Genomic DNA, 26,497 nt, shown 5'->3' on the forward strand with positions numbered 1-26,497 from the left:
TATATATATGCAACAGGGAAAGGTTCAAACGCATCTCCGATATTGTCAGATTTAAAAAAAAAAAATGCATCTCCAACAATTATTCATCATGGCACTTTTGTAGTCTAGCTTTCAACAAAGACTACAGGGATTGTTACCGTTACTGATAATGTCATTTTTTAGGAAAACTGACTTTTAAATGCAATAGTGACATTACTGATGCATAAGAAAGAAAATAAATCCCTGATATCATGAAATGATTCTTCTCATTATGAACCGAGACAGCGAGCGATATATAGGCAGAAGATGAAGAGGAGCTTTTATAGCTTTTCAACAGCTGTTGTGTCTGAAGCAAACTTCAAATTTATGGTTCAAATATTTCCCCTGTCATATAGGAGAGGGGAAAAGACTTCTGTTAGCAAGCAGGTTGCTGTAAGGAGCCTATTCTATCAAGGTTATTATATTAAGATATATTTTACTTAAGCTAGCAATACAGTGACCATGTAGTGGTCATGACACCAGTGGTTATGAAGTTTTGGCACCCCTAAATGTCAGAATGCCTTTGAATAAAGGGATAAAATCAATAATCCATTGATTGGTAGAAGAAAAAAAACATAAAGATAAACATGTTTTTACTTTAAAACATGTAGATCTAACATCTTGGATGATTTTTCCTTAATGTGTGGTGAAAAATTATTAGCGCTAGTGTTGAACAAACACAGTTTAAAGGTGATGAGTAATGTTACAGAAATGGTGAAGAGGGGTCATCTGAGGATCGTCTCTCAGAAAGGGGAGTTCACCTTTCTCTGTTCAAGAATCATGGTTTTGAACTCAGAGGAACTGATCTGTGTTCACTTTTACGGTCTTATTGATCATGAAATCTTTCTGACAAGCTAAATTAGTAGTGACTCTAAGCTAAGAAATTAAGATGCAGCCTGTCTAATGATTGTTTTGGCACTAAATTCCTTTGAAAATCATATTTTTACTTGCCTTTTACATACTCTTTGTTGTGTTTGAAGGCAAACGTTAGCTACTTCAGCCAATATGTGAAGCCATATTGACTTTACATCTCAATATGGCTACAGACACAACAGGAACAGGGTCAAGGGGTCAACGTACATTTTCGATAATCACTCTGGGACTAAACATACAGGCTTCAACCACAGCACTGCCAGCTCAACGCGCCTCAACATTCCCGCTGATCTGAGCAGCAAGAACATGAAAACCAGCGCAGGAGATGCAGTCGTTGTTGCAGCGGCAGTAAAGCTGCCTGATTAGTCTGAAGTGCGGACTCTCATCTTGAAACACAGCTCGAACAAGAGTAAGAGAAAGAAACTTAATTAAATCCGATAACGAATTCAGCTGGTGATCTGATGTCGCCGTGACACACTGACTTTGATAAAGGTTAGAGCCAACAGAGGGCTGCAGCGAGGGCACATTTAATCCTCCCTTTGTATCTGTTTTCATACCATGGCGCTCCCATCTTTTCTATTTAAAAAAAAAAACCCAAAGAAAATCTTTTGTATTAGCATTCTCTTGTGGTTTTCTAAAGGCCAGAGGGTTTTTGATACATTCCTATTCAACTTAGCTAAGACAATACCCCAGATAGTGCAGCATTCCCTGGATTCCAAGTCTGCCTTTGGAATAAAGGAAGCATTTTTCTTCTCCCTCTATGCGCTCCTTTTTTTTTTCCCCCTGCGTGGCTGTGTAAAAGAGCTTACGACAGGCTCTGGGGAATTTCTTTGATGCCATAGGAGTTGCTGGACTCAAGGGTTATACCTTCAAAGCAGGGGTTTGAATAACACGGCTAATCAGCAGAAATTTGTTCATGAGATTATCGAGGAAGGAGCGAAGCAAACTTCGCCCTCCATGGGCACACAGGCTGCGAAGTGTAAACACAAACATAGACACCATGGCAGAAGAAATAAAATACAGTACCCTTAAAAAACACCACTAGGGGTTTTAAAATTTAGTCGTAAATTAGGAGAGTTCTGAAGGCATTTAGGTTTGTGCTTCACTTTATTTAAGGTTATCAGAATAATCTGAATCCATAAGCAGGTTGTAATTTTTAGAATTTTACTCCCCAAAAAATGTCCAAGGCTATGTATCGTTTTAGCGCTACATTATAAATATGCACTGCTTTGTGTTAGTTTATTACACTAAAACAGAACGGAGCATACACAAGTTTGTGGCTGCTAATTGAAAAAGTAGTGAATGCTTTTAAAATGCAACATACCGTGCAGAAAAACAACAACAAAAAATTCATAATCAGCTTGTCTACAACCGTTTGAAGCCCTCACTCACTGACACCGATGCAAACATGTCAGAAGATACAGTACATCTGCACACGCTACAGCTTTCCACATCGCAAGGATTTCAAAGTGCAGATCAATCATTGGCTGGTGCACTGATTAACGGGGCTGAAAAAACAAAAAAACAACAACAACAACAAAAATAAAAAAATCGGGATTTCGTCGTCGTTCCCATTTAACACCCCTCAGAGACATGAAGGATTACAGGAGCTGAGCGGCTGAAAAAATAAAATAAAATAAGCCAAGCAAACAGAGAGATAAGGCCTAGTAAACATGTCACCAGCACATAATTAACCAGAATACCACAACGTGCTATAAAGTCTGGGCCTCTCGTCCTCCCCACCGCTACTCCCTTCCCCTCCTTCTAAACGAGCTCAGAATCTCCTTAATACCCAGATGAATTGTGTGCCAGATACAATAAAACCCCTTTTTTATTAATTTTCTCAACGCCTCCTTCCTTTTAAGTAAGTAGACCTATATTTTTAGGTTGCCATGGAAGCAAGAATATGCTTTTCAAAAAAATAAAAAAAATAAAAAAATAAATCCATGTTAGGAGTAGAGGGTTATTCATCATGACGCTGTTTTTTTTTATTTTTTTTTATTCCCTTGCCCCACGAGCTTCAGACTGACAAAAAAATGTGCTGCTCCCTACTTTAAAATAGCACATATAATTCAAAATTTCAACAACCTGTGTTTCTAGGTTTGGATTACCCCGCCAGGGAAAACAGTAATGACACGAGTTTCATTATCTGGGCTCGCCTGGTATTTATACTCTGAATAATGAGCCCTGATCCCTGATCTGCACGAGCGGCGGTTAATTCTGCCTAATAACTGACATAAATTTAAACGCAATCTGACAAGATAAATGCCAGTTTACAGCTGAACGCTATTGGCCGAGAGTAGCCGCGTAGATCTTAACCTCCAAAGCTGCAGAGGAGGCCTTGCTCCAGTGACCTTCACACTTGATCTAGTGGCTCAGAAAGCGCCGTCATCAATACGAGAGCGGCACCCGGATCTATAGCTGCGCGGAGGAACCGTGGCCTCTGTATGACGAGAGAGACGGGCGAGGGCAGGGACAAGTCGGATGCGCGGAGGAAAACGGCAAAACCAAACGGGAGCGATGAAGTCAAAACGGTTCGCTACTAAAATGCATCTTGTTTTTGTTTGAGAGTCATACTGGTGAAAAGAAGTTCACTTTATAAGTGAAAAAATGTCTTTCTGTGCAGTTTAAGAGGATAGTTTACTCCTGGGTGGTCATACAGGATGTATCCAGTCTCCCTGTATTCTCTCAACAATTACCATAATCACGTTAGACATTAGTCTGTGTTTTTGCTTTATTATTGAATGTAAATGTGAATGAGAAATGAACTTACGTCAATGTAGGGTTAGGGTTATTTAGAGCATATGTGATGTTTGTTTGGAGATTTGTACTTTTCTTTAGGGGTTTTATTCAAGCACAACAACATGAACACTGATATTCACATCATTCGGGTTTTTCCAATTGCTGTGCCTACAATAATAAGCAAATTAGGAGGCTGTAAAAAGACAAAAAGAAACTACATCCTGTGTCAATATGATGTCGTAATATTCTCTGCTTGCGCGTAATTAATTCAGGTCAAATATCGGCTATTTAAAGTAGAATTTTACCAGTCAAGCGAAGTATTTTAATCACTGCTTGAAGAAAAAAAAAAAAAATCAGACTGAGCTTTATTTTAAAAAAATAAAAAAAGTGCACTCGGATAAGTTGGACTGCTTGTCATTGTTTTACACACTCGGGGTGAAACCGGCGCACAACTTTGCACCTGAGAAATAAAGCAGAGCAAGTTTACAGTTTAAACATTTTAATATAGTTTGCATAAGGTCAGCAGAGCCCTGTTGTCGTCTCATGTAGTAGTAAAGGAAGAGAGTCGGATGTGTTGTCAGTTATTTTTGACTTTTGAGATAAAACCAAGCTGAAGGCTGTGGGGACATTCTGGCACAGTGACAACAACTGCTGAATTACAAGATCGCACAGACTTGCTCCAAGGGAAGATAACTGTCAGACACAATGAGTGTTCAAGCCAAGTGGCCATTTTTATAAGAATAAAAGCGGCATTCTGTTTCTAAGTTTAACTCTGAGAGGCTAAGGATTACAATTTCCCCAAGCAAAATGGGTCAAAGTTTGTCTATGCACATTTACCGTGAATGTGTTGTTTTCATGCCCTGCAAAGAAACAACAATCATTTGTGCTTTCTCCCCATTTTCTTACTTAGCCAGTATTTTCAATAATTCTTAATAAGGTTTTGTGTGATCAACAAACACAGAGCAATGCATAAATGTGAGGTAAAAAGGACATTTTGAGATTTAAGAGTAATCTGGGCAAAAACAACACCCAAAGACGTCACGCATGTGAAATATTAGTGATCTCAAAAATATAAACAACAGGGAAAAAGTCTGTTAGCACATTCAGGAATGCATTTAATAGTTCGACTATTCGCATTCTGATCTTTGACTATTTTAAATATTGAGCATAGGCAAACTCAAAGAAAAAAGTTAAATTGAATTTATCTGGGGTTGATTCTAACCATAAGGGGCAAAAAAACAAACTTTATTGCTTTTCCTCCAACTCAATACAAGCCCTTTCAATGTCATTAGGAACAGATTTTGTGAAAAAATTAAGTACAATCTTATACTTTTCTGGTTAATTTCAGATATATGGGAAGATGACCATAGGTAACTTTACAAAAAAAAAAAGAGGATATTCCAATGCTTTATTGTTGCATCACTATCGTTTTTGTTATCCGGTTAAATAAAATGAAGTTTTTGGCTGGAATGTAGCCAAAAATGTAATTTAATTAATTTTATTTACTTTTGCAACACCCAGAACAAACTTACGAATGTTTTCGGTGTTCTCCTGCACGATGTCCGTCTTCAGCAGGTTGTCAGCCAGGACGAAGGCCCCCTGCTCCACCGTGTCCAGCAGCATGGTGGCAGCTCTCAGCTGCTCCCCGGTGCTCAGCTCTCTCCAGGCGGCCTGGGCCTGTGGCTGCAGCAAATTGTTGACCGTCTCCACCATAGCCTGGGGAATCCAAAGAGTTTATTTAGAAGAAGAAGAAAAAAAAAAAAGAAAAACTGAAGCTGCTTGACGTGGTGATTTGGTAAATGGTATGAGTTAAGGGAGAACAAGAGGGAATTCAGGAGCGAAAAACAAATCCCACAATCCTGTGGGGATCGTGCAGGATGGATGGATGATTGTTTTTCCTTTATTTCATTTGAAAAGATTTACAAAGTGCGTGTATCAGGGTGGAATGGTCATCTAGTGGCAGCAACACCTGAATTTGTAACAACTCTAAATGTCTTATTTTGGTTTTGTGGCCATTTCCTTTTATCTACAAGAGGAATTAATCATGTAAATGAATCAGAGCCAACGCTTACAAGACTAGAGGCCAGTCCTTGCATGACTTGAGGCTAAAGTCTTTAATTGGTGTGATAAATGATCTCCCACCCTGCAGACAACCTTAGCACACAAATGCACCGAAATAAATAAAGTAAAACAACATTAAGACAATCCAGTGGGTGGAAAAAGCTTTTGCTGGTAGCAACTATCTGCAACCATTTAATACAAAGTTTTTATTTTTTTTCCCCTTGCACAGTAATAATAGAAGTGAAGGACTATTAACGCCTTCGTTAATCGGCACACAACAGCGGTGAAGCAAGTAAGTTAAAGTGAGAGGGGTGCCTGGGGGGAGGGGTGGGCAGGAGTGAACATCTCCAAGACAAGATGAAAAATTAAGAGCCATTAAAGATTTAAAAATGCCAATGGCAAGATTTATGAATGGAATGCTAATTGGTCAAGCACAGCAATTCAATCCTGGTACAAACACTCCAAAGGCCAAGCTCAGCTCAGCAGCCCCTGGAAATAAAAATATTCTTTAAGTCTTCAAAGCACAATGGGTGGTCAGACGGATTATTATTACTTGAACGTCTACAGTTGTTACTGGTAGAAACATTTCCTTTCACGGAAACGATCACCAGGAATTGTCTAAAACATCCGTTACGAGTAACTTTGCAAGTTTGTTCCTATAGATGTATGAAAAATTGGAGTAATCAGACAGTAATAGCGTTCGCTATGAATCGAATCAAACAGTGTAAAGACGAGGGAGATCTTTTTGTGCGTCTTGAGTGCAGTGTTTTGTACTTATCCACAGAGCATTCTTACTTTAAGTGTTGCATAAATAAGTAAAGGCAGGATAAAACTGAGGTAGTGGCTAGAAGCATGTTGCAATTAACAAAGCTGGTGATTAAAATAATCTGGTTTTAATACCACACTTATGTCTCCAATGAGACAAATCGGATTTTATTATTAAAATGTTGCGTTGCTGCAACTCACACAAGCATAGACTGGATCTGTAAATAACTTTTGATGAACAGAAATAATAATGAATAATGAAAAAACTAGAAAATCTCACACCAAGCAACTTTTAAGCATTGTACCTATTGTGCAAAAAACAACACCAAAAAAAACCCAAATCCTTCACACGTTTATTGTTTTGACTTAACAGCCAAGAGTGAAACTAGAAGTTTGGCATTGTTTTTTGCATTAAAGCATGTTTACTTCAGAAGTATAATTGGAACAACAATTGTTTTCCAGTTGCAAGCCAGAAAAATCAAATTTACTGACTGTTATGCTCATTGACCAAGTTAATTCCTATTAGCAATATGTGATTGTAATGTAATATTACGCTGCTTTAGTGTAATTGAAGAAAGCTAACTTTTAGCCATAGGGTCAACATGCTAATTGCTGCTTTTCATTCACTTTGGAGGTTAGGTAAGTATTTCTCAACACTTGAGTACAATTGAGAAAAAAATAGCTTTTCATTTTTAGCATAAGCACGCTGCCACTGGCAAAAAAATGAGCTGCTTTTGATTGCGAGAACTGATGCTTTAGTGCAATGAGGTCTATTTCAGCGTTCTTGATCAGGTCGCAAAACATTAAAACAGAGGGATTTTCAAATTGTGATGTTTAATGACCATGATAATTACCATTACCAATAGCATTTTTTGACACGGAACTCAACATTTTTAATTACAGAGTACTTTAACAGTAGTCGTATATCTACGATTCATCCCAATGCGTCAAGTTACGCAATTCAGCTTATTGCAAATGAGTACCAGATTAAAACAGGGGTTCTGTTTGGATTACAGCTACAAACCCTTTGAATTACCAAATTATGGCTGAAAACAAGACTGACACAAACAGGTGGAATAATAATTAATGTGCCTGTAACATAGTTACATTTTCATAAATGGTTACAATGGGGGCAAATGACGCAGCTACATTTACAGCATTCTGTTTTCATTTTGGTTAAGTCAGTGTGACTGAAGGGGGGCAGAAAAAAAAGGGCTAGTTTTTAAATGTATGATTCGCCAGCTACAATTTCAACTTTCAACACACACCGACTCTCCCAATATCCACACACGCAATATAAGAGTCTGATGCAAGACTGAGCACACACCACTCCACCTGCTATTCCACCAGAACATGCACAACGTAGCAGACAGTGCACGGCAAAACCTACTCCACATGCGTGGGGAGTCCATCATCTTTGATGTAATTATTCATTATCAGCACCCAATCTCCAATCACACCTTTTGACATTCAGCTAGAAGCAGAGGTTGATTCGCTCTCAATTAAGGAGCTCTTTTTCTTCAGGCGCTGACATTTTTCTTTTTCTCCCCCTTTCCTTTGTTCACGACTTTAAGATTCTCTTTCCCTAGTTCTCATACCACTAAGAAATAATGGTTCTTCACAGGGCGAGGACTGATGGACTGGCACCTGGCCTGTTATTTCACATACAGAGGAGATGTATAAGGAATGAACCCCCCTTCTCCTCTGAGGACAAAGGAGAAGGTCAGAAACTGGTAAGGGAGGGGAAAACATGTTGTAAACAAATGATGGAAGCTCATGAAGAAATAAGGAATCATTTTTACATTGGTCATTAATAATGCTAAGTAAAATAAAATTGTATTTATTTAGATATAGCCAATTTATATAAGACCAGCTTATTATATAATGCCATGATAAATTCAACTATTAAAAGAATGGACTCTAGCTAATCAATCACCATTGAATGTTATTTGTGTTTTTATTATGAAAAAAGAAGTCTTTGCTTTATTTTACATAGTAAATCATAAGACAAGCGATCACATAAAATTTTCAACTAAGCTTTACTGATGGGAGTATTAAATCTGTGTTTTTGTTATTTATAGGGAGATTAACAAACTATTAAATGCTTTCTTACTTGCACGTAATTAGCATGATTAATGTCCCATGTTGCCCATTCTGGGTGTGTTATGACAATGGTAAAATGACACAAAAAAAAAAAAATCCAAATAATCCTTAGTGAAAATGACATTTTCTATTTGTTGATTATCTCTGAGTGGCTTATCTACGTGTGCAGAGCCGCCACACCGTTTGTGTAAATGTGTGTACGAAGCACTAAAAGAAGCTATTAAATTCTTTGCCATTACTAGTCGAAACCTGCTTGCCTTCGGGCCTACAATAAGAACAGAACTAGAGTTTTTGTCCTGCAAACTACCGCTATCTCACCAGGTAAAAGCCTGCAAATGTAATCACCTTGCGGGAATGAGAATGCTTTGTTCTCTGAAGGCAAAGCATGAAACCTATTTCTGATTAGAAATTTTTCTATTTTTTTCTATCCAAATCAGTTTATGTATTGCACAGAGCACCGATTCACAACAAATGCCATCTCAATGCACAAACAGGTTCCCTTCAGTCCGGTTTACTCACGTCCAAAGGTACGGTCCGATTCGCAGCCAACGTAAAACAAAACAGTCAAGTGGAGCCCGATTCAAGCCGGTAAAAATTTGTCTCGATCCAGTTTGGATGCATTGAGTTACTGAAATCGCAGTGTTCCTTCCCGCCAGAGCAAGAATGAGGTGAGAGTGGAAGGCCAATTGCATTTATTTCTAAGATAATTAGAGTAGTTATTTTTGACTGGACCCTACATGTCGACTTAAGATAGTGAGATTGAGACTTAAACTGGTCGTCTGTCAGTTTCAGATGCTCCATGCGGGCATTTACCGTCACTAATACTGTACTTATGCACAGAAATAAAAAATAAAAAAAGTGAGATGATGCACCCACTCTGAGCTTACAGCACATAAATACCACTGTGCCTAATCTACCTAATGATGAAAACGCAGCATTGGGTGGCCTCTTCCACAGTTCTTCCATCGTGGTTTAGCTTTGTTTATTAAATGATATTTAATGAACGAACCTGCAGAATCTTTTTTTTTTTTGCACATCTGAGAACCTGAATAAATTCAGAACCCGAGACACAACACACCCATTGTACATCATTTACGACGTCTAAACTACACATGAATTTGTCGTTATGCTACTGAAAGCTAAAGCAAAGCGAGAAAGATGGAGAAGATCCACAATTATGATGAAGTTAAACTAAACAAAAAAAAAGGGGGGCATAGTCAGAGCCTCAGTTTGAAAAGCTGAGCGGGCTGGAGGGTAGGAGGGCATCACCTCAGTCATCTTGGTCTGTGCAAATAAATCATGAATGTGTGGTGATGCCATTTCTCTTCTATTAGAGCACTGCCTCTCCATGTGTCAACCCGTAGCAGCTCTCTCTCTCTGCTGCTGCTGTTGCGAACCCCAAACAATTTTCTTGCCGCAAATTTTTGTTGGTAGTGCCACGGTTTAAAAAAAAAAAAAAAAAAGTTAAGAGAGCAAAATGAGTCCCGTTACATAAGAGATGTTTTGGGTCGTTAAACCGAGGTCACTGCAGGAATGTTCCACTTGGTACAGGGGATGACGGCTGGCCATGAAACGCTGCAGTTGCACGGTCCATTTATACCAATGCAGGAGAGGAAGGAAGGGAGAGGTGGACATTAGAGCCTGGCAGGAGTCCAAGCCGAGCCGTGGTGTGTGTGTGTGCGCCTCTATCTGTGCGCTGATTGATGAAATGAACTCGGGGTCTAGGAAATTGATTCTGGCTGAGGCTGATCTCCCTCTCTGCACACCCTCTGTGCTGTATGCATGCACTTTTAGTCCCCCTCATCTCTCCCTGGCTCCTTCCTTCCTTCCTTCCTGCTAACCAGTTAGTTTCTGTCACTTATTTTCTTGTCACTGACATAGAAAGGGTAAACTCAAAATATGGAAAGAAAACTGCAGTTCATCTTGATCTCGATCGTCTGTAGTCTCCGGGCGCAGACGAAGCCGTTGCATCATTTCTTTCTATTTCTCGCTTCTTTCATACCTGCTGGCCAATTCGACAGCTTTCGTTGGAAACCACTGAAACACTTTAATATTTCATGAATCCATCTCCTAATACGTGGGTGGTTATTTTTTTGAGTAAGTGAGTTTCTATGGGATAACCCTTTGTACTTTTTAAAAAATTTTTATTTCATATGGTCTTATGTTATGAATTCCCATACGAGTCCCCTGTATTTAACTGGACTGCAGAGTGAACCAGATCTTTTTGGAAACGTTTTTTTGTTGTTGTTGTAATGTTCAGTTGTTATTTTAGATTTCCAGGTTATTTCAGTACTTTTTTTTCCACTGTGATAATGTTAACTATGCTTAAAAAGCAACAACAAAAATCCACAGAATTTCTTCTTTCAGAAACAAAGCATGATTTCTCCATTGTTTCTTTGTTTCTTGCATCGTTTTCAAAAGAAAGAGTTTCAAAATCACTATTTTTACTAAAACCTTTCCTGCCATTTAAGATCCTCTTAATGAGATGCCGATTAAAGTGAGTTTTACAACAAAGAGTAAGACTTTGCCTCCTCATGTTTTGCTGCGAGTTTTCAGTCAGCTATATATATGACACTGCACCTTTTTCTTTTTTTTTTTTTTGAAATCAACTAACAAAATTCACTCGTTTTGGTTTGCCGAATATTGAGATTGGCTCTACTTTAACCTACTTTCTGATTAAATCAGCTACTAAACATTTGTTCACGTGTCACTGATCGTATCTCTTTCATGGTGCARMAAAAAAAAAAAAAAAAAAAAAAAAAARARGAAAGATTTTCAGGAAACCTTGAAATACTTTGTATATCATTTTTATGTCCAGTTATTCTGGATTTGGGATTAGGTGAGTGTAAACATTAGGAGAGTGTGTCATTACAGCAATAGATCTTGAAAAGCTTTAGAAAATCTCCAAGAACTTTAAAAAAAATTATAATAATTTGCAATTTATCCCCAGGGGATTTGTGATCTTAAATATTGTCCCGCAATACTATTTTTTAAAAAACAATATTGGTATACAATTATTACACCATTTTGTATTAGGAAAACAAAACCAAAGAAGCATTATTGATGCTTTTTGACAATTCAATTAAACCACATATTGAGACAAGCATGAATGAAGTCTGGTTTAAACCTGGAATGAATTATCCCAAAATGAGCACAGACTCTTTGAAAGCAGATATAATTTGCAAAATATTAGAAAAAGGACAGAAGGAGCTACAAAACTACAAATCTATTGTAAGAAATGCGGAAAAAGAGGCAAACTTACCATGAAATGAAATTGGATATTCAATTGCTTTTTACACTGTACCTCATAAAAGTTATGCCTCCAAACCAAGAAGAATATTCTACAGGGTCTCTTAACATCTAAAGTTCAGTGTTTTCCAGAAAATGCATTTGAAGAGTTACCTTGTATTTATCTCCTGTTCAGTGAAAAGCTCAGAGTTGAGAAGACTGTTATTCTTTTCTTTTTTCTTGACTAGAGAGGAAAGAAATCGTTTCCAGCATTTCTAAAGGAGACCTATTATACTTACTTGAAGAAGTTAGGATGGGTCTATGAGCTACACAGATAATGTTCATTAAATTTTTTGTTATCATCCTCCGTTGGTGAGATTTCACTTCGTCAGTTCTGCCAGTTTGAACTTCTTCTAGAATGAGATGTTAGAGCAACGTCACTATTATGCAATAAGCTGCAGCGAGCCGCGCCCTCAAATTCAGTGTTTACTCTTTATGCACTTGACAATGAATGCAAAAAGATAAACAATTGTGCAACCGCACATCTTCGATGCTGAGTCAGACCCAGAGGCAGAAAAACTGGAGTCCCCATCGCAACCATCAAGGGAGCAGCAAGCCGTTTCTCAATGGTAAGTCAACCCTCCCACAGTCCAAGGAGGGGTCAGACTGACCCTGAGTGTGCCTTTACAAACAATCTTTTCAGTCTTTTTTTTTGTAGTTTCAGAAACTGGCTGAACACGCCCATTGTTCCCGCGCATCGAGCTAGAACTGCAGAAGGGTTCTATTTGTATATTCCGCAATGCCCGTTTTCCTTTAACTTGTATGATAAGAGTTTAAAATCCAAATATACTTGTTTCGTAATTAAAATTTACTTTTGCTGTTGGACGTTAGAAAAACATTTTACGGGTTTAGAAACCTAATAATTTTCTCCGTTTGCTTCTTGCAGCTTTTAGCTTGCATCAGAAACTGCCTTGAAGAGTTACCTTACATTTATTTCCTGTTCAGTGAAATGCTCAAAGTTGAGAAGACTGTTATTCTTTTCTTTTTTCTTAACTGGATAATTTGATCTAAGGCTAGATCAAGTGGTCATTTAAGGACGGTGCGTGTTTTGCCGAAACTGCGAAAGTAGCGGACGGGAAACAGACGATGCCTCTTGATGATCTTTAGCACTACCTGTCTTATGTTGTCCATTGTTTCTGCCACTGCAGTAGGGAAATCAGAATGGTAGAGCGGTCAGATTCAGACGTACGCACTCAGGGATGGCAAGTTTACACGTTCTTTGAACCGTGAGAGATTCTCCACTGAATTGCTTAAATTTCAAGGAAAATCAAGGGTGTTCTCTAAAAACTATTATCAGCTTTTACGCTCGACTGACCAGCCGAGCCGCCTCCATTGTGAGCAGCACCAATCAATACGAGTGCTCTTCCCATCTCTGGGTTGCAATCCAAATGAGGAGCTGTGTGTTTATGAGGATGAGTTTATCTTCATCTTTCAAGAAAAGGGGAGTTTTATCCTCTTGTTAAATTCCTGAACGAGAAACCTCCCTAGGTTTCGGCCGCTTCGAGGTCATCCAACACTCCCTTTGGTCTTCTTTTTGAGCAAAAGGAGTTGTTTTTATGAGGGTCAGAGCTTAGTGTCCTCCCCGTGTCTTAAATGTTCACACTTACTTGGGTCCTACTGAGGCAAAAGATGGTACACTTTTATGTTGTTACATGAAAATGTACTGCAAATCGCACAGTTCATATTTCCGCCTAAAATCAGCCCCCAAAACAAACACGCTATTGTGTTTGATTTACGGACAACAAGAATAGACGTAATCACAATAATTGGACAGCCATAATGTTGCTGCCTTTAAACAAGCTGCCATTAAAGTGACTAAAAAGGTGAAGGGAGGCCGGGCGCCATTTTTATTGTGTTTGTTCAAAATCAAAGGCCACAACAGAGGAACATTCCTGCAGGGGGAACACAAAACATAAGAGAGTGGATCATTATGCACTTTGTTGCCGTATCAAGGCCAAATCCCTTCAGTGGGATCAAATTGGCTGTGATGTGCAGCAGATGTGACTATTTAGAGGGATTCAGAAGAGCTAGGATCGGCATTTCATCTGCACAAGTTAAACCGAGGTTGAGCTCCGTATCTAAATTCTGCGCTCACGTACGTAAATTTAAAATCTCAAGTGTCTTTCTTTTTTTTTTTGTCCTCAATCAAGAAAAAAATAATCTCTCTTTATCTGATTTATTCATCAAACCCTGTATTTTATTTTAGGACATGTCCCTCCTTAGCAACAACAACAACAACACCTGGAACTCCTACAGTATTCCCAGCAGCGCTGTAACAGTCTGTTTTCAGCAGCACGTGTGTCCTCTGAGCAGAGGCAGGTGCATCTCTCATTTGCTTTGTATTCCTTTGCCTACCCCACTTATGACAACCACAAGGGTCCTGTTGACGAAAACATTGCCCAATTTCCCTAATCAATAAAAGTCTCCCCCCCTCTACAGGCCTCCAGTAGGCGCAGTCAATCCCTGTGTTTACGTCTGGCCACAGACGTTGCTCCATTGTGTCGATATGTCAAACAAAAAGTCACTTCATTGTTGTTTGAATTTGACAAGCTAGCTAAGCTACGGCTAAGCTGCGTGTGCAGCCATCTATATTAACGTTGAATAAATCCTTTAAGTATTTATTTTTTTTGCAAAAGCTGAAATGTACCAAGAAAAGAAACTAATGTGAAGAAAGTAGTTTTTGAGGGATTTCTGGAGGGGTTTTTTTTTCAGCCTATGCTGATAAGCTAATAGCTAAACTAAAGTGCTGCATGAATAGAGAGGGATTAGCATTTTCTATTTTCCACTAAAACCCTAGAACACAGAGAAACAGCTGTAATTTGTAATTACTGTACAACACAATAAAGTTGAGAGTCAAATTATTTATATGTATGAAAAAGAATAGCTTTATTTTTTCACTGCTTAGCCATCCATTGAACACTGGCAGCAACTAATTTGATTGAACTGATATTGCGGTGGATTGTGGATATCAAATCAAGATCTACACCAATAATGAAGCTTGACAGACGTGATGATCTTTTGGGCTAATCTGACTCAAATTCAGGAGACTCCAGTCAACAGTCCCTCCTTCACCACCGCCATTTTGTTCCTTTAAACACTTCAGGTGAGGAATGAGCTACTAGAGATCGAGGTGAGAAAAGCGACGGGTCCAAATGCCATCAGCTCCAGGCTCTGGAGGTGCTGTGCATCATGGGATATATGTTCAACCTGAAGCTGGGGAAGGCTTCCTGTGCAGTACCAGTGCCAAAGAAATTACTGATGCACAACGTTTCCGCCCCATCCATGATGCTGTTGCTACATTTGAGAGTTTCTTTAGTAACAAGCTATAGGAGATCCTTCCTCTCTGCAGCTTAAGCAACATAATGGTGATTTCTGAATGGTCAGCCGTGTCTAATCTGTAGCATTGCAACAGATTTTGCTGTTTCCATCAACATTTTCGATTGTGATAGTATAAAATGTGCATTAAAAACATGTGATAAATCACAGTTTAAGAATAAAATGAAGCCACGTAGCTCTGCTCTTGCATGGACATGTGTTGTTCACTGCAACAACAAAACACGTGTCTTTTCCAGCAGATCCTGAACAGCACATACAGCAGCAAAGCCAGTTGACCAAATGTGCTCGTCTTCGAATGACGAAGTGAGCAGAGCTCCCACTTGGGTTGGTGAGAGACTGGGCCCAGTTAAGGTTGCTAGGTAACGGGACAGTGCCGTCAGGTTGTGACTTAATAATTAGGAGGTTTTAAAGCAGCTCGTTTTCCTGACACCAACGAAACATTTACTTATTGTCAAAAGAAAACAGCTGGATGTGCTTTGTTTTTCTTTTAGCACGCAGGCCAGCGGCCTCAAATTATAGCTTTTAGCTTCTTCAATTGAATATAATATTCTTGTAAATAAATATAATACAAAAATGTGCTTTTTTTTTACATTTTAACTTAAAAATTAAACCAAAAAGTCATATACTGGTGTAACAGCAAATTCTCCAAGAAAATTTTACAATTGTAATGCAAGTAATTAAAGAAATAAACACACATTTTCAGTTGTTTTCATCAGAAATAAAGGTCTGTCTAGCTAAATCTTGGCCTAACATATAACCCATGATTGCAATTGAAATATGCAGAATGCACATATTAATACACATCTTTTAGTCACATTAGCTGACAATGAGAAAAGTCTTGAATACCACAAATATTGATCTGGGTTTCTTAAGTTCCTTAAGACACTAATGTGCAACATAACGCACAGCCTGCCTAAGTGCACACAGCAGCATACATGACACCTCGACGTCTCATGTGCAGCGTTGCTCAAAGACTGAAAACAAATTGTCCTCCGACGTGCCTCGGAGGAGCTGAAAGCACACGTGAGCTGAAACAAGCGGTACAGAGGACGCATATAAAAACAACATCTGGCTGGTGTGTGAGCCGCCATCTGAGCCAACCGTGTGGAAGACAGAGGGTGTCAACTTCACCCGTTTTCTCGTCAGGGCAGAAATGTTTTTGATGACAGCGTAAACGTCACCACTGGGCTTACGAAATCACAAAGTAGTCTTGAAGAAAACGCTAAGAAAGGGGAGCTAACCCCCTCTCTTTGTAAACTGGGACAAGTATGTATTATGCAGCAGGAAGAATCATAGCAGGTGAAGGCTTTCGATGACTTATTAAATAGGAGGTAACTGTATTTAGGTCATTTCTTGCAGATGAAGGGATGGATTACATGCTCGGGGTTAAGAAACAGGCTACTATGACATGCGTTTGCAGTGAAGGGAGCCAACCGTGTGAAATAAGCAGTGTGAAATGTGTCACAATGAAATTTGGCCCTTTGATTCAGAATTTACTCACTTTGAAGCTGTTACTTTTGGCTTCACGTGGTTTTCTTTTTTTTTTTTTCTTCTTCTTTTTTTTTGCTATTAACTCATGTCCCTTCAAAAAGGCCAGATTTCAAAACATGAGGTGAAAACTATGACAATATCAACAGAGTGATGACAGATGGACGAGGAAAATTACATCCAAGTACCTGGACATAAAATCGACACGAGCGCTCTCTCTTCTGCAGCTGCAATTGACAGGAAATGCAAAGAAAAGTTAGCAACAACAAAAAAAAAATAAAAAATCAACAACTCAAAAAAATTACACTTAGGATATTTTACACTTGTGCTTTCACCATTAGACTTAGATGGACTGCATAAAAAACAGTGTATTGCATAGAGTCCCTTGAGGATCATTCAGTGTGCAACAATATCTAAGTTTCATGTTTTGAATTTATTACTGAAATAAATTCCTTTTTTACCGACAATTTTAACTTATTGAGATGTGAAAAAAAGGTTACCCAGAAATTAAATGTTTTTTTAATTTCTTTTTCAGAGAAGAAACTAATATCTTTAGATACATTTCTCTTTTATATCGCAGATAGAATTACGTCCGTCTATGATCAAAAACTTCAATCCTAAATCCTGTAACAGGGAATCCTTGTTCTTACACCTGGATGCGTTTTAAGTGATTTGGTTTTAGACCAGTCGCGCAGTGACAGTTTGCGTGCGTTAACTCGGAGGCAGATGTTAAGACCTAGCAAATAATTATTATTTTCGTCTCCTGGGATCTAATGATCATGTCCCTCATGTTCTAAGAGTCTTTTAAACGCCACTTGAGAAAGCGTAGATTGGCTCTCGTGTGTCTGCTTTCTGATTGATGAACTGCCGCTGTGATCTTCGTGGCATGTTCTCACATCTCGGAGGACAATCTGCAGCTCCGTTAGAGTGCTTACTGATAAAATCCCTGTTTGCCCTAGTTTTTATTAGACAGCCAACCTGAGGAGGAGCGCTAATGTTTTCACACTCGCTCCGTTTTGCAATCACTGAGGTCATTTTGCTCCTGGGAGCACTCAAAGGTTTGGAATGATCGTACTCCTTTGCCCCTGATCTATGCCTCTCTGCAGTTTTGCCACAGAGGTCTATAAAAGGTTCTTTGCAGTTGATGATTTGATGTTGCACCGACGGGTTTTGTGATCTACAGAGGTCTTATGAACAACGTGCCAGTGTAAGCTACACATTGGAGGTCCATTCCGGTTTAATACCCATCTAGGAAATTAAATCCATCACTTTGTGAGCGCTCCTAATAAAACAAAGAAACAACAACAACAACAAAAAAAAAACGTCTCCCGACAAGTATTGACAGTTTCATGTAAATAAAAATCACATTTTGGATATTGACTTTATTACTACTGTATTTAATGAATTTTAACACAACATAATGTTTATGTATGGTTCAATAGCATCCTAAAGGGCATTAAATACCCCTATGTTATTGAGCTATGATAGTTCTGGGTAAACTTGAACTATATAGACACACTCTTTAATATAGAGTTTGTGATCTATGAAAGTTTTTGTTTGTCTAGAAATACAAGATGTACTTCATTCATCACTAGTAACACCCAGGTAATGACCGACAAACACTAAGAGATTATCTCCAGTTTATAATCTGTACATAGGCTCATTATCTTTATGTGTGAATTAAGTTGAGGATCTTTAAAACCTGTTTGGAAACAAAGAAGAGGATTTTCAATGGGTTTTGGCATGTCGACCCACTTGGAGTTAGTCAAGAATAAAAGCTAACCTGGACTAGAATTTTCTATGCTGTTCACAGATTATTTAAAACGCAATTTGTGATCTCTCAAATGTGAGGGGGATTTCCTTGAACCCAATAAAAACCCGTCTCGTCTAAAGAGCTGGATGAATAATTACGACTCTCACAGAACATTACTTCATACTTTTCCAATTTACCAAACATGGCGAAGGAGACCGTAAGTAAAGATGCATCCAATTTGCCATAACGGTTTCCTAAAAATGGATTAATTAGGGGGAGGGAAAAAGTAACGTTTTTTTCGAAGAAATGTGAATTTATGACACTACAAAGTGCAAAGTAATGCTGCGAAGCAACTGTGGTTTAATTACACAACATCTTGGCAAAACAGTGTAAACTCATGTGTTAATTAGCCCAGAAATGAGACAGCGTGCAAGTGGGGAAATGCTTCCAGGCGCTCATAAACCTGATTTTGGTTTCATTTTATTTCATTTCCTGGGAGAGCAACCAGGGAGCTGGTTAACGTCTAAACCTTGTCCAGCACTGAAGCGGAGATAACGCTCAGAGAAATTTAGAACACCTGAGAAATTACATCTAACAAAGACTCCGACAGCGGAAGTCAGTGAATGCACAGGGAATGAACGATTCCAGTCGAGTCTCGATGCAGACGCCGGAGCCGCTGTTTGGCTTTAAGAGCTTGGGTCTGGTACCGTGCTAAATCCTAATAAAATTAACAGCAAAGACAACCACTTTCTTATAAAGGAGCCAACATCGTGGCCCACTCCTCTGGAAAAAGTCCCGTTTTTTTCCCCGTTAGCCAGTTACCCTTTGATCACAAAAACGACACTGATCTCGGCGTTTGCCAATTCAATCCTTTCATTGTCAGCTGGCAGTGTGTTGTGCTTTGCTGCCCAAAAGGGAAAAAAAAGAAGATCTTTAATTCGTTTAGCTCACTGCAGATTGTGTCAAAATGATTGAACTTGAGAGGAAAACATCAACCACTGCCAGAGCAATGAAAAAGATTTCTAGAGGAGAGCGTTGAATGGCGATGGAACTTCAACACAAGAAAAGGCTAAAGGGTCATTTTTCTCCAAAGAGCCACTGTGCTGCAAACATTGACGGCATATCTGTGGGTTGAGAATAATTTATCCCTGGGTTTCCCTCTGACCTCTTAAATAAATTATCTTGCCTGTAAAAGCCTTTTCGCATTATTCCACTCAATACGGCTGCTGCTTTTATCCTCTACTTTATAGGAGAAACGAAGACAAAAACAATCTCCAAACTGGCACCTCTACCTTAAATGTTTTATTTTATGGGGAACTTTTTTTTTTGAAGTGGTGTTAAAAACTCCTCTTGATCCTCAATGTAAATTTGCTCGTCTTGCTTTACAGCCATCCCTCTCTATTGGAGAAAACTGCCACTAAAATCTCAATGGGGACATCTGTGTCTGTTGCAGCAAAATATAAAAAGAAACCTATGAGAGAGCAGGTGGTCCTAGCAAATTACTGAAGTACATTTTTACTGATGTTTACTGCTTATAACAGGAATATTATTTATTCACTTTACTGGACTGTTGTGAGTTAGGGAATAAAATAATGAGCTTGCAGTCCAAAAAACATAAAACTGTTTACCTCCATTGTTTAGATCAAGCACAATAAATGTTTTTTCACCAAAGGGAGAAGTCGGTGGGTTAAGTTATTGTGCTTTTGACACATATTAAATATGAGTAGCATCTTCTAAAATTTTAGAAAAAAAAAACAATGCTATTTTATTGAATATGACTAAAATACTAACGTAAGCTACTACCTTGCATTGTCCCATAAACAAACTTCCTTCTCATAAACCTTTTAGAAATTTGGATGAAACAAAGAGGAAGAAAAACTGCTTTTTCTGGGGAAATGGTTTCCCATCATGTAAGCCAAACAGAAGCATAACCCTAACAGAAACTATTACAGTGCACAAACTTTAGGTCAAATCTGAAAATAATAGAACCACGTGAGCTGAAACTGAGATGTGTATGTGGCTGAATGGTTTTATTTAATAGATATTAAAAATTCTAATTATTTTAAAGTTAATACTGCAAACTGAGGGGATTTGAGGGTGCACACTGCTATTTGGGGTTGATTTGATAGACAAAGTGTAAGTTCTGTCACAGCTTATTAGGTTTAAACTGGGTTGGGTTTTCTCACTATTAAATCCCGTTAATAGCGATGGGTGGCACTTATTTGGGTGACACTCCATCCGTTTTAGGGTTTTCTGTAGAAAACAGACAGATTTTTGTCTTTATAAGCACTTTTTTAACAACACTATAACTTATTTTCGCTGGACGCTAGTTCTGATCGAGGCAGAATAAGAAATTAACTTGAAATTACAACAGAATTTAAGTAGAGAAAATAAACGTGTCAAATAGCTGCTTTTGTACTTGCACCATAAATATAAACTAATAACTAATTGTAATTCTTTGACTAAAGTCATGGTAAGTAGGTCAAATTCCATGAAATTTACCTTCGAATAACAAGTGGCGTAAACTCTCTGGAATTGTTTTATTTTTATTCTGACCCCTGAAATATGTTGATCTGAACAGTCGTGACAATAAGTGCAATAGGTCATTGTTTCCTGCGGGTTATGTTTATCCAGCCTGTTAGACTGTCAGGATATATTTAAAGGCAAAAGAAAAGTGAATTAAAGGAGAGCCAAAAAGAAAAAAGGTTCCCTTCGGTACCTTGTTGAGGCTCCGCGCTGCGCTGTCTTTCCCACCCGGCGTGAGGTTCCGCAGCTGGACGTCGAGCAGATCCACAAGCTGAATCATGGCCCTCACCGTAAAGGTGATGTCGCCTGCCTGAAGGTTGCTCTTGGTTTGCTCTGCCAGCTCTCTGGCAATCACGGCTGCCGTCTCTCCGGCTTTTATCTGGGGGGGAAAAAAAGAAAGGAAAAAAAAAAAGTACTGTAAAGAAGACATCAACACGCATTATTCCTGAAAAACAAATATGAGGTATCCTCTCTTAATATTCATGACCTGCTCACTGGCTACAAGGGAATACATGATAAATTGGAATCTACAAGTATTTACCCCATAAAATAAATACAGTTTGACCTGCAATTTTTCCCCAACTGCTGTAATATTGCAGACAATTAATGTGTGTATGCAGAGATGTGTGCTGTCTCACACGGCTGAGTGTACACCGGGGCAAGATATTATATCTGCACGCAATTATGGAACTATTGAGGGAATTTCCCCAGACAGCATTATACTTTTATGAAACTGATGCAGAACATATAGCCTTTGGAGTGTGTTATATATATATATATATACACACACATATATACACATGTATATATATTTCTCTAGTTTAAAGAAATATTTAAATAAGCTCCAGGATAACAAGAGTATTCCAGTTACATGGAGCATAGAGTAGCACAGTGATGCCTCTGGACAGGAAAATTTCAAATATGGAATAATTTGTAGTAACCAGAGAAGAAGAAAAAAAATCTCACCAATGTTTATTAATTGTAACAGACAACTACAATACACACACACACTGAAGTTAGTGAGGTGCAACAACGTGATAAAGTGGAATATGTATAATCTGCAATGCATAAAATACATTCTGTACATTCTGGGGTAGAGAATAATACAAAACATCTGCATACTGCCTGGTTAATGTAAAAAAAAAAAAGAAAAAAAAAAAAGAAAATCTAAAATGTAGAGTTTATAGACAAAAAGACAAAGCTTTTAAGTTTTATTTTTATGTTTCAGGCAGAACCGCTTCAAAGTATAAACGCTTCCTTTATTAGACACGAGCCATTACTCTCTTATCAATTGTGTTTGCTCTGTTTTGTTCCCATAAGTTTTTAATCTGTTTAAAAACAAGCTCACTCTCTGGCGGTTCACTTTTATCCAATTATCCACAAGTTTTCTTCCAGCTCAAAAACACTGATAAGAACACCTCTGAACACCGAAGCTGAGGCTTTAGAGTGAGAGTTCACAAACCCTTTGATTTGTCTGCTTAGCAATACACAGCCTGTGCTCAAAGGAGACATTTCACTCACTTCCATATCGGCTGCAGTACATCTTATTGGAAAAGGTAACTTCAGTGGTGTTTATCTCTACAGTCTTAACAAAATAACTTGTGTGGTGTTAATTCAGAACATAGGCGATGTGTTGATTGGGTTAATTTTAAGCTTGATCTGTTACAAAGGAATTGTTTCGGTACTCTCCATGTTTATTGGCACTTCAGCTAAAGATATGTAAAAAAGCAAAATCTCTGGATCTTCTTTCTTTTTATTCACTGTTTATTCAGTGGGTTTGATGGCTGGAAAACGTTGGGTTGTCCTTCAGGTTTGCTTGTTTACAATTATTGACTGTAAACGTGGGCAAGTTTAGTTGAGCAGCTATTCTCTCAGACATTTTCTGATTTACAAATATCACAAATCTGCCTCATTTGAGCGCCATGCTCGTCTTTCTATCTTATTCTAAAAAGCAGCTCAAAGAATCTGCACTCCATGAAAACAGGAAGTAAGCTAATACTAATTAAAAGTTCCTGGGGACCGATCAACTTAAACGGGCAGACTAATAAAAAATTATTTTAAGAGCATGTAGCTTTTCTACACATCCTTACAAAGAGGGTGTTGTGTTGTTTGTTTTTTTTTGTGGTGTAATTCACGAACAACGTACGACGACAAGAGATGCTGGAAACTAAGACGTGAGTAAAAACTGGATCATGCTGATATATATACATATATATATATTTTTTTGTAGCGTTACCTGCTATATCTGCCTGTGAGTTTATTAGGGAAGTAATTAGGCTCCTTAAATTGGTCCTCACAGAGGTGTGTGTGTGTGCAGGCGAACACGTCTTTGGAAGATGTTTTCGTCCTCGGCTTCCCTGAGCTCATCTCCTAATGAGAAGAGCTGAGAATGCTGGGTAAATATCTCTGCTTCCTCCTTTGTGTCTCTTACTCTCCCCTCCCTTTCTGCTTGTCTGGTTGTCATTTCGTTTCCTTTTTACCCTCTACATCGTCCTTTCTCATTTCGTCTACCAAACCATCTGGTAATGAGCTGTGATACTCGCAGGACAATGGGTATGGATATAAAATAACGAAGTGGCAGATGGGCATTCGAAATCCCTGACGGGTTGATCTTCATTAGAGACTTCCTTCCTCCACCAAGACAGGCGTACCGCTCAACTGTCATATCCTCTAAATTATATAAAAAAAAAATTCATAGCCTTTTTTTTTTTTTTATCCTAAAAATACATATATTACTTTCTCAACTTAACTTTGTTGTAGATTTGAATAACACAAAAGTCGTCTCACTACTTCTGTCGAGCAGGGCTAGAGAAGCAAACCGACTCTGCTGCGTTTGTTTATTTATGTTCCAGTTTCATCGCTGTCAACAAATGGAATGAATGCACCATGCACAGGCGCAGCCGATTATTTCTTCTACTGCTAGTTTTCTCCACTATAGCCATTCTCCATTCATGTCAGCAGACTGCTGTTGGCTTAATGGGCTGAGTTCCTGCCATAGAGCAAAGCATAAGTGGTGTAACACGCATGCCTCGGGGCGCAGCACGTTTCAGGTGGAACGTTTTTTACCGTTGCTTGCAATTCATAACCTGAAACGTGGATCCTCGCTTGCCGTCCCCTTCTCCATCTCTTCTTTTTGATTTGATTACCGATTGAAGTGTAGGAAGGTCGAAATGAGGCTTTGCATAATAGCCTGCAGAGCAGGAGATGCAAGTCATTTGTGCTCGAGCAATATGGAGAGCCAATAACCGCTGTATCATGTTGTAGAGGAGACGGCGGCGTGGATAGGGCCTTACCCGCAGGAGTCCATTACACTATGCTGGTTTGTTGGATTGGGTTTCACTCCAGTCTAAACATATGTGCATGCACACAGAGGTATCAGCTTTCTATGGAATACACCGTCTGGCTAATCAATTACATTAATTGACCAATTATGAGCAGGCAAAGAACGAAACCAACATAAAGCAGAGTTGACTGAATGCGACACAAATATCTGTACGGCGAGCCGCTGCAGCAGAACTGACAAGAAGGGCGAAAGGACAAAGTCTTTCTTAACCTTTCTAAGGTTGGTAAACATTTCTGAATTATCCCGTCCAGACTCAAATTAACCACTACCGAAACGTCCAGGCTTTCCTGTTTTTCTGGCAACAACTAATTGAAGTGTTCAAGTCTTTTTTTACCAACGATATTTATTGGTTTATTGTTTATTTTATTAAACAATGTACCCCAATTATAATAAAAGAGGAATAAGCTACGCATGTTAAGAACAGCAGTAGGCTTTGACCCAAACAAACGGGAAATGTTCAGCATCACATAAAAGTGAACTACGCTGCCGGACTTTGTTGTAGTTATTAGTTTTTTTTTTAATAAATGTGAGCAGACAAATCCTGTTCATTCACATGTACGCTGTTCTTGTGTATCAATAATATCTCTGGGTGGTACACTTTATGTCAAAAGCCACATAAAGTCTACTCCAAATACCACTATCTTAAAACATTGCCAAAAATAAAGGGTAGATAAAACAAGACAGAAAAACTAGGTCACGCTTTTATTTCCAGTGGATTATTTTAATGGCGTCTTTATGGTTCTCAGTAAAAATAATCAAGCAGCAGCAGCTCATTCAAAAAGGCTGTTGCCAAGTTGATCACAGTACACCAGTCCTGCATCGGTGCTCTAGCTCCTGGTGTGTGAAAGGACTAATTTTAAAATCTTTCACAAGGTTCTGAATAGTGTTGGGCCAATAAATGTTTCAAAAATATCGTTCGTCGGTACGAGCCAGACCCAACAGGGGTCACTCGGTATATCTAGGGTCACAATGCAACACGGGAAAACGGCAATTAGTTTTTATGCTCTGCAGATTTTTAAACAGACTCCCTTAAAGCAAGAGACATGTGCACACTGTTCCTGGCTCCTTTAAATCAGGATTAAAAACAATAGATTTATAAAGTCTTCCTATTAAAGTCAAATGTTATTTTATGAGTTTATTGTTGTCATGCGTTTCATTTCTGTAAAATTGAATCAATTCCTGTCATTAATGTAACTTTGTATACACTTTGTGCTAAAATAATAACTTGCCTTGGCTTAGGTTTTACAGCATTAGCTTAAACTTAAATAGCATTGACCTAGTCCTATACATAGGCAGTATAAAAAGCATTCTGCTTATAGTATATGAAGGTGGTGCTGTTGTTTTTTGATCTTTTAGCAAAGGTAACGATGCATGTTGGATTTGCAATATCGTTTGGAAATACATACAAAGACACTGAAAGAAAATTAAACACCAAAATGGTGCAAAGTGAAAGTTGTAGTTTTTACCTTTTGATTGATGATGTTGACCCAAGGGGAGGTACAGTTGCTGAAGTCGGGCCCCTGGAGGTCCCAGTATCCTTCTGGGCCCAAGCACATGAATGAAGCCACGCCTTCAGACAGAAGAAAGTCACCAAGTTAAGTGGTTATAAAGACTCCGAGAAACATCTTTTGTTCTGCGTGTGTACTTTGTCCGTCATTCTATTTTTCCTCGACCGTTTTCCCATTACAGACTGACACGCCACACAATGCCTTACAGTTCCTCATCTATTGCCCGAGGCTTCTGTATGTCAAGCCCTTTTTTCTTATTTGCAAAACTTGTCCAAAGAAACAAAATTTATAAGTGATCCAATTAATGGAATTTGCAGGACTGTAATTGGATGGTTTTATCGTAAACTGGCTAAAACGAATCCGCTTCGGCGGAGGCTGGCTGCCGGACTCGTCCAGGCGCACTCAGTATTTAATCATTAGAAGTCAGAAAGTGTCTGCTCCTGTGGCTGCTCAAGTCCTGCATAAGAAAGCAGATGCAACAAAATAGGTGCCAATTAAGGCTGAAATCCCGAGGAAAGGTCAATTTAACAGGTTGGAGGAAACTCTCTGCTGATAGATGAGCACTGCAAATGCACTTACCGATACAGAGTTTTATTAATCTGTGTGGTTATACGTTAAGCCTCTCTAATCTTGTTGCACCTATTGACATCTATAAGATTTTTATTGGTTTAAATGTGAACCGAATATGTTATT

The 26,497-nt window shown here is 38.6% G+C and overlaps 1 protein-coding gene across 20 annotated transcripts in view; it reads right to left on the reverse strand.

Annotated features, from left to right (window-relative positions):
- Nucleotides 1–26,497, reverse strand: part of LOC103480667 (adhesion G protein-coupled receptor L3) — a 275,299-nt gene that overhangs the window by 53,034 nt on the left and 195,768 nt on the right. For 16 of the 20 annotated variants that reach the window (XM_017310504.1, XM_008435707.2, XM_017310506.1 and 13 more), the window contains 4 exons: nt 25,763–25,866; nt 21,147–21,332; nt 16,863–16,901; nt 5,166–5,349 (listed from right to left, as the gene is read on the reverse strand). In XM_017310504.1, coding sequence (XP_017165993.1) covers nt 5,166–5,349; nt 16,863–16,901; nt 21,147–21,332; nt 25,763–25,866 — 513 coding nt within the window. The remainder of the gene's footprint in view (nt 1–5,165; nt 5,350–16,862; nt 16,902–21,146; nt 21,333–25,762; nt 25,867–26,497) is intronic. The other 4 variants (XM_017310509.1, XM_008435717.2, XM_008435714.2 and 1 more) reach the window with 1 other exon arrangement.

This window comes from Poecilia reticulata, linkage group LG18, assembly GCF_000633615.1.
Source record: "Poecilia reticulata strain Guanapo linkage group LG18, Guppy_female_1.0+MT, whole genome shotgun sequence".
Classification (NCBI taxonomy): Eukaryota; Metazoa; Chordata; class Actinopteri; order Cyprinodontiformes; family Poeciliidae; genus Poecilia; species Poecilia reticulata.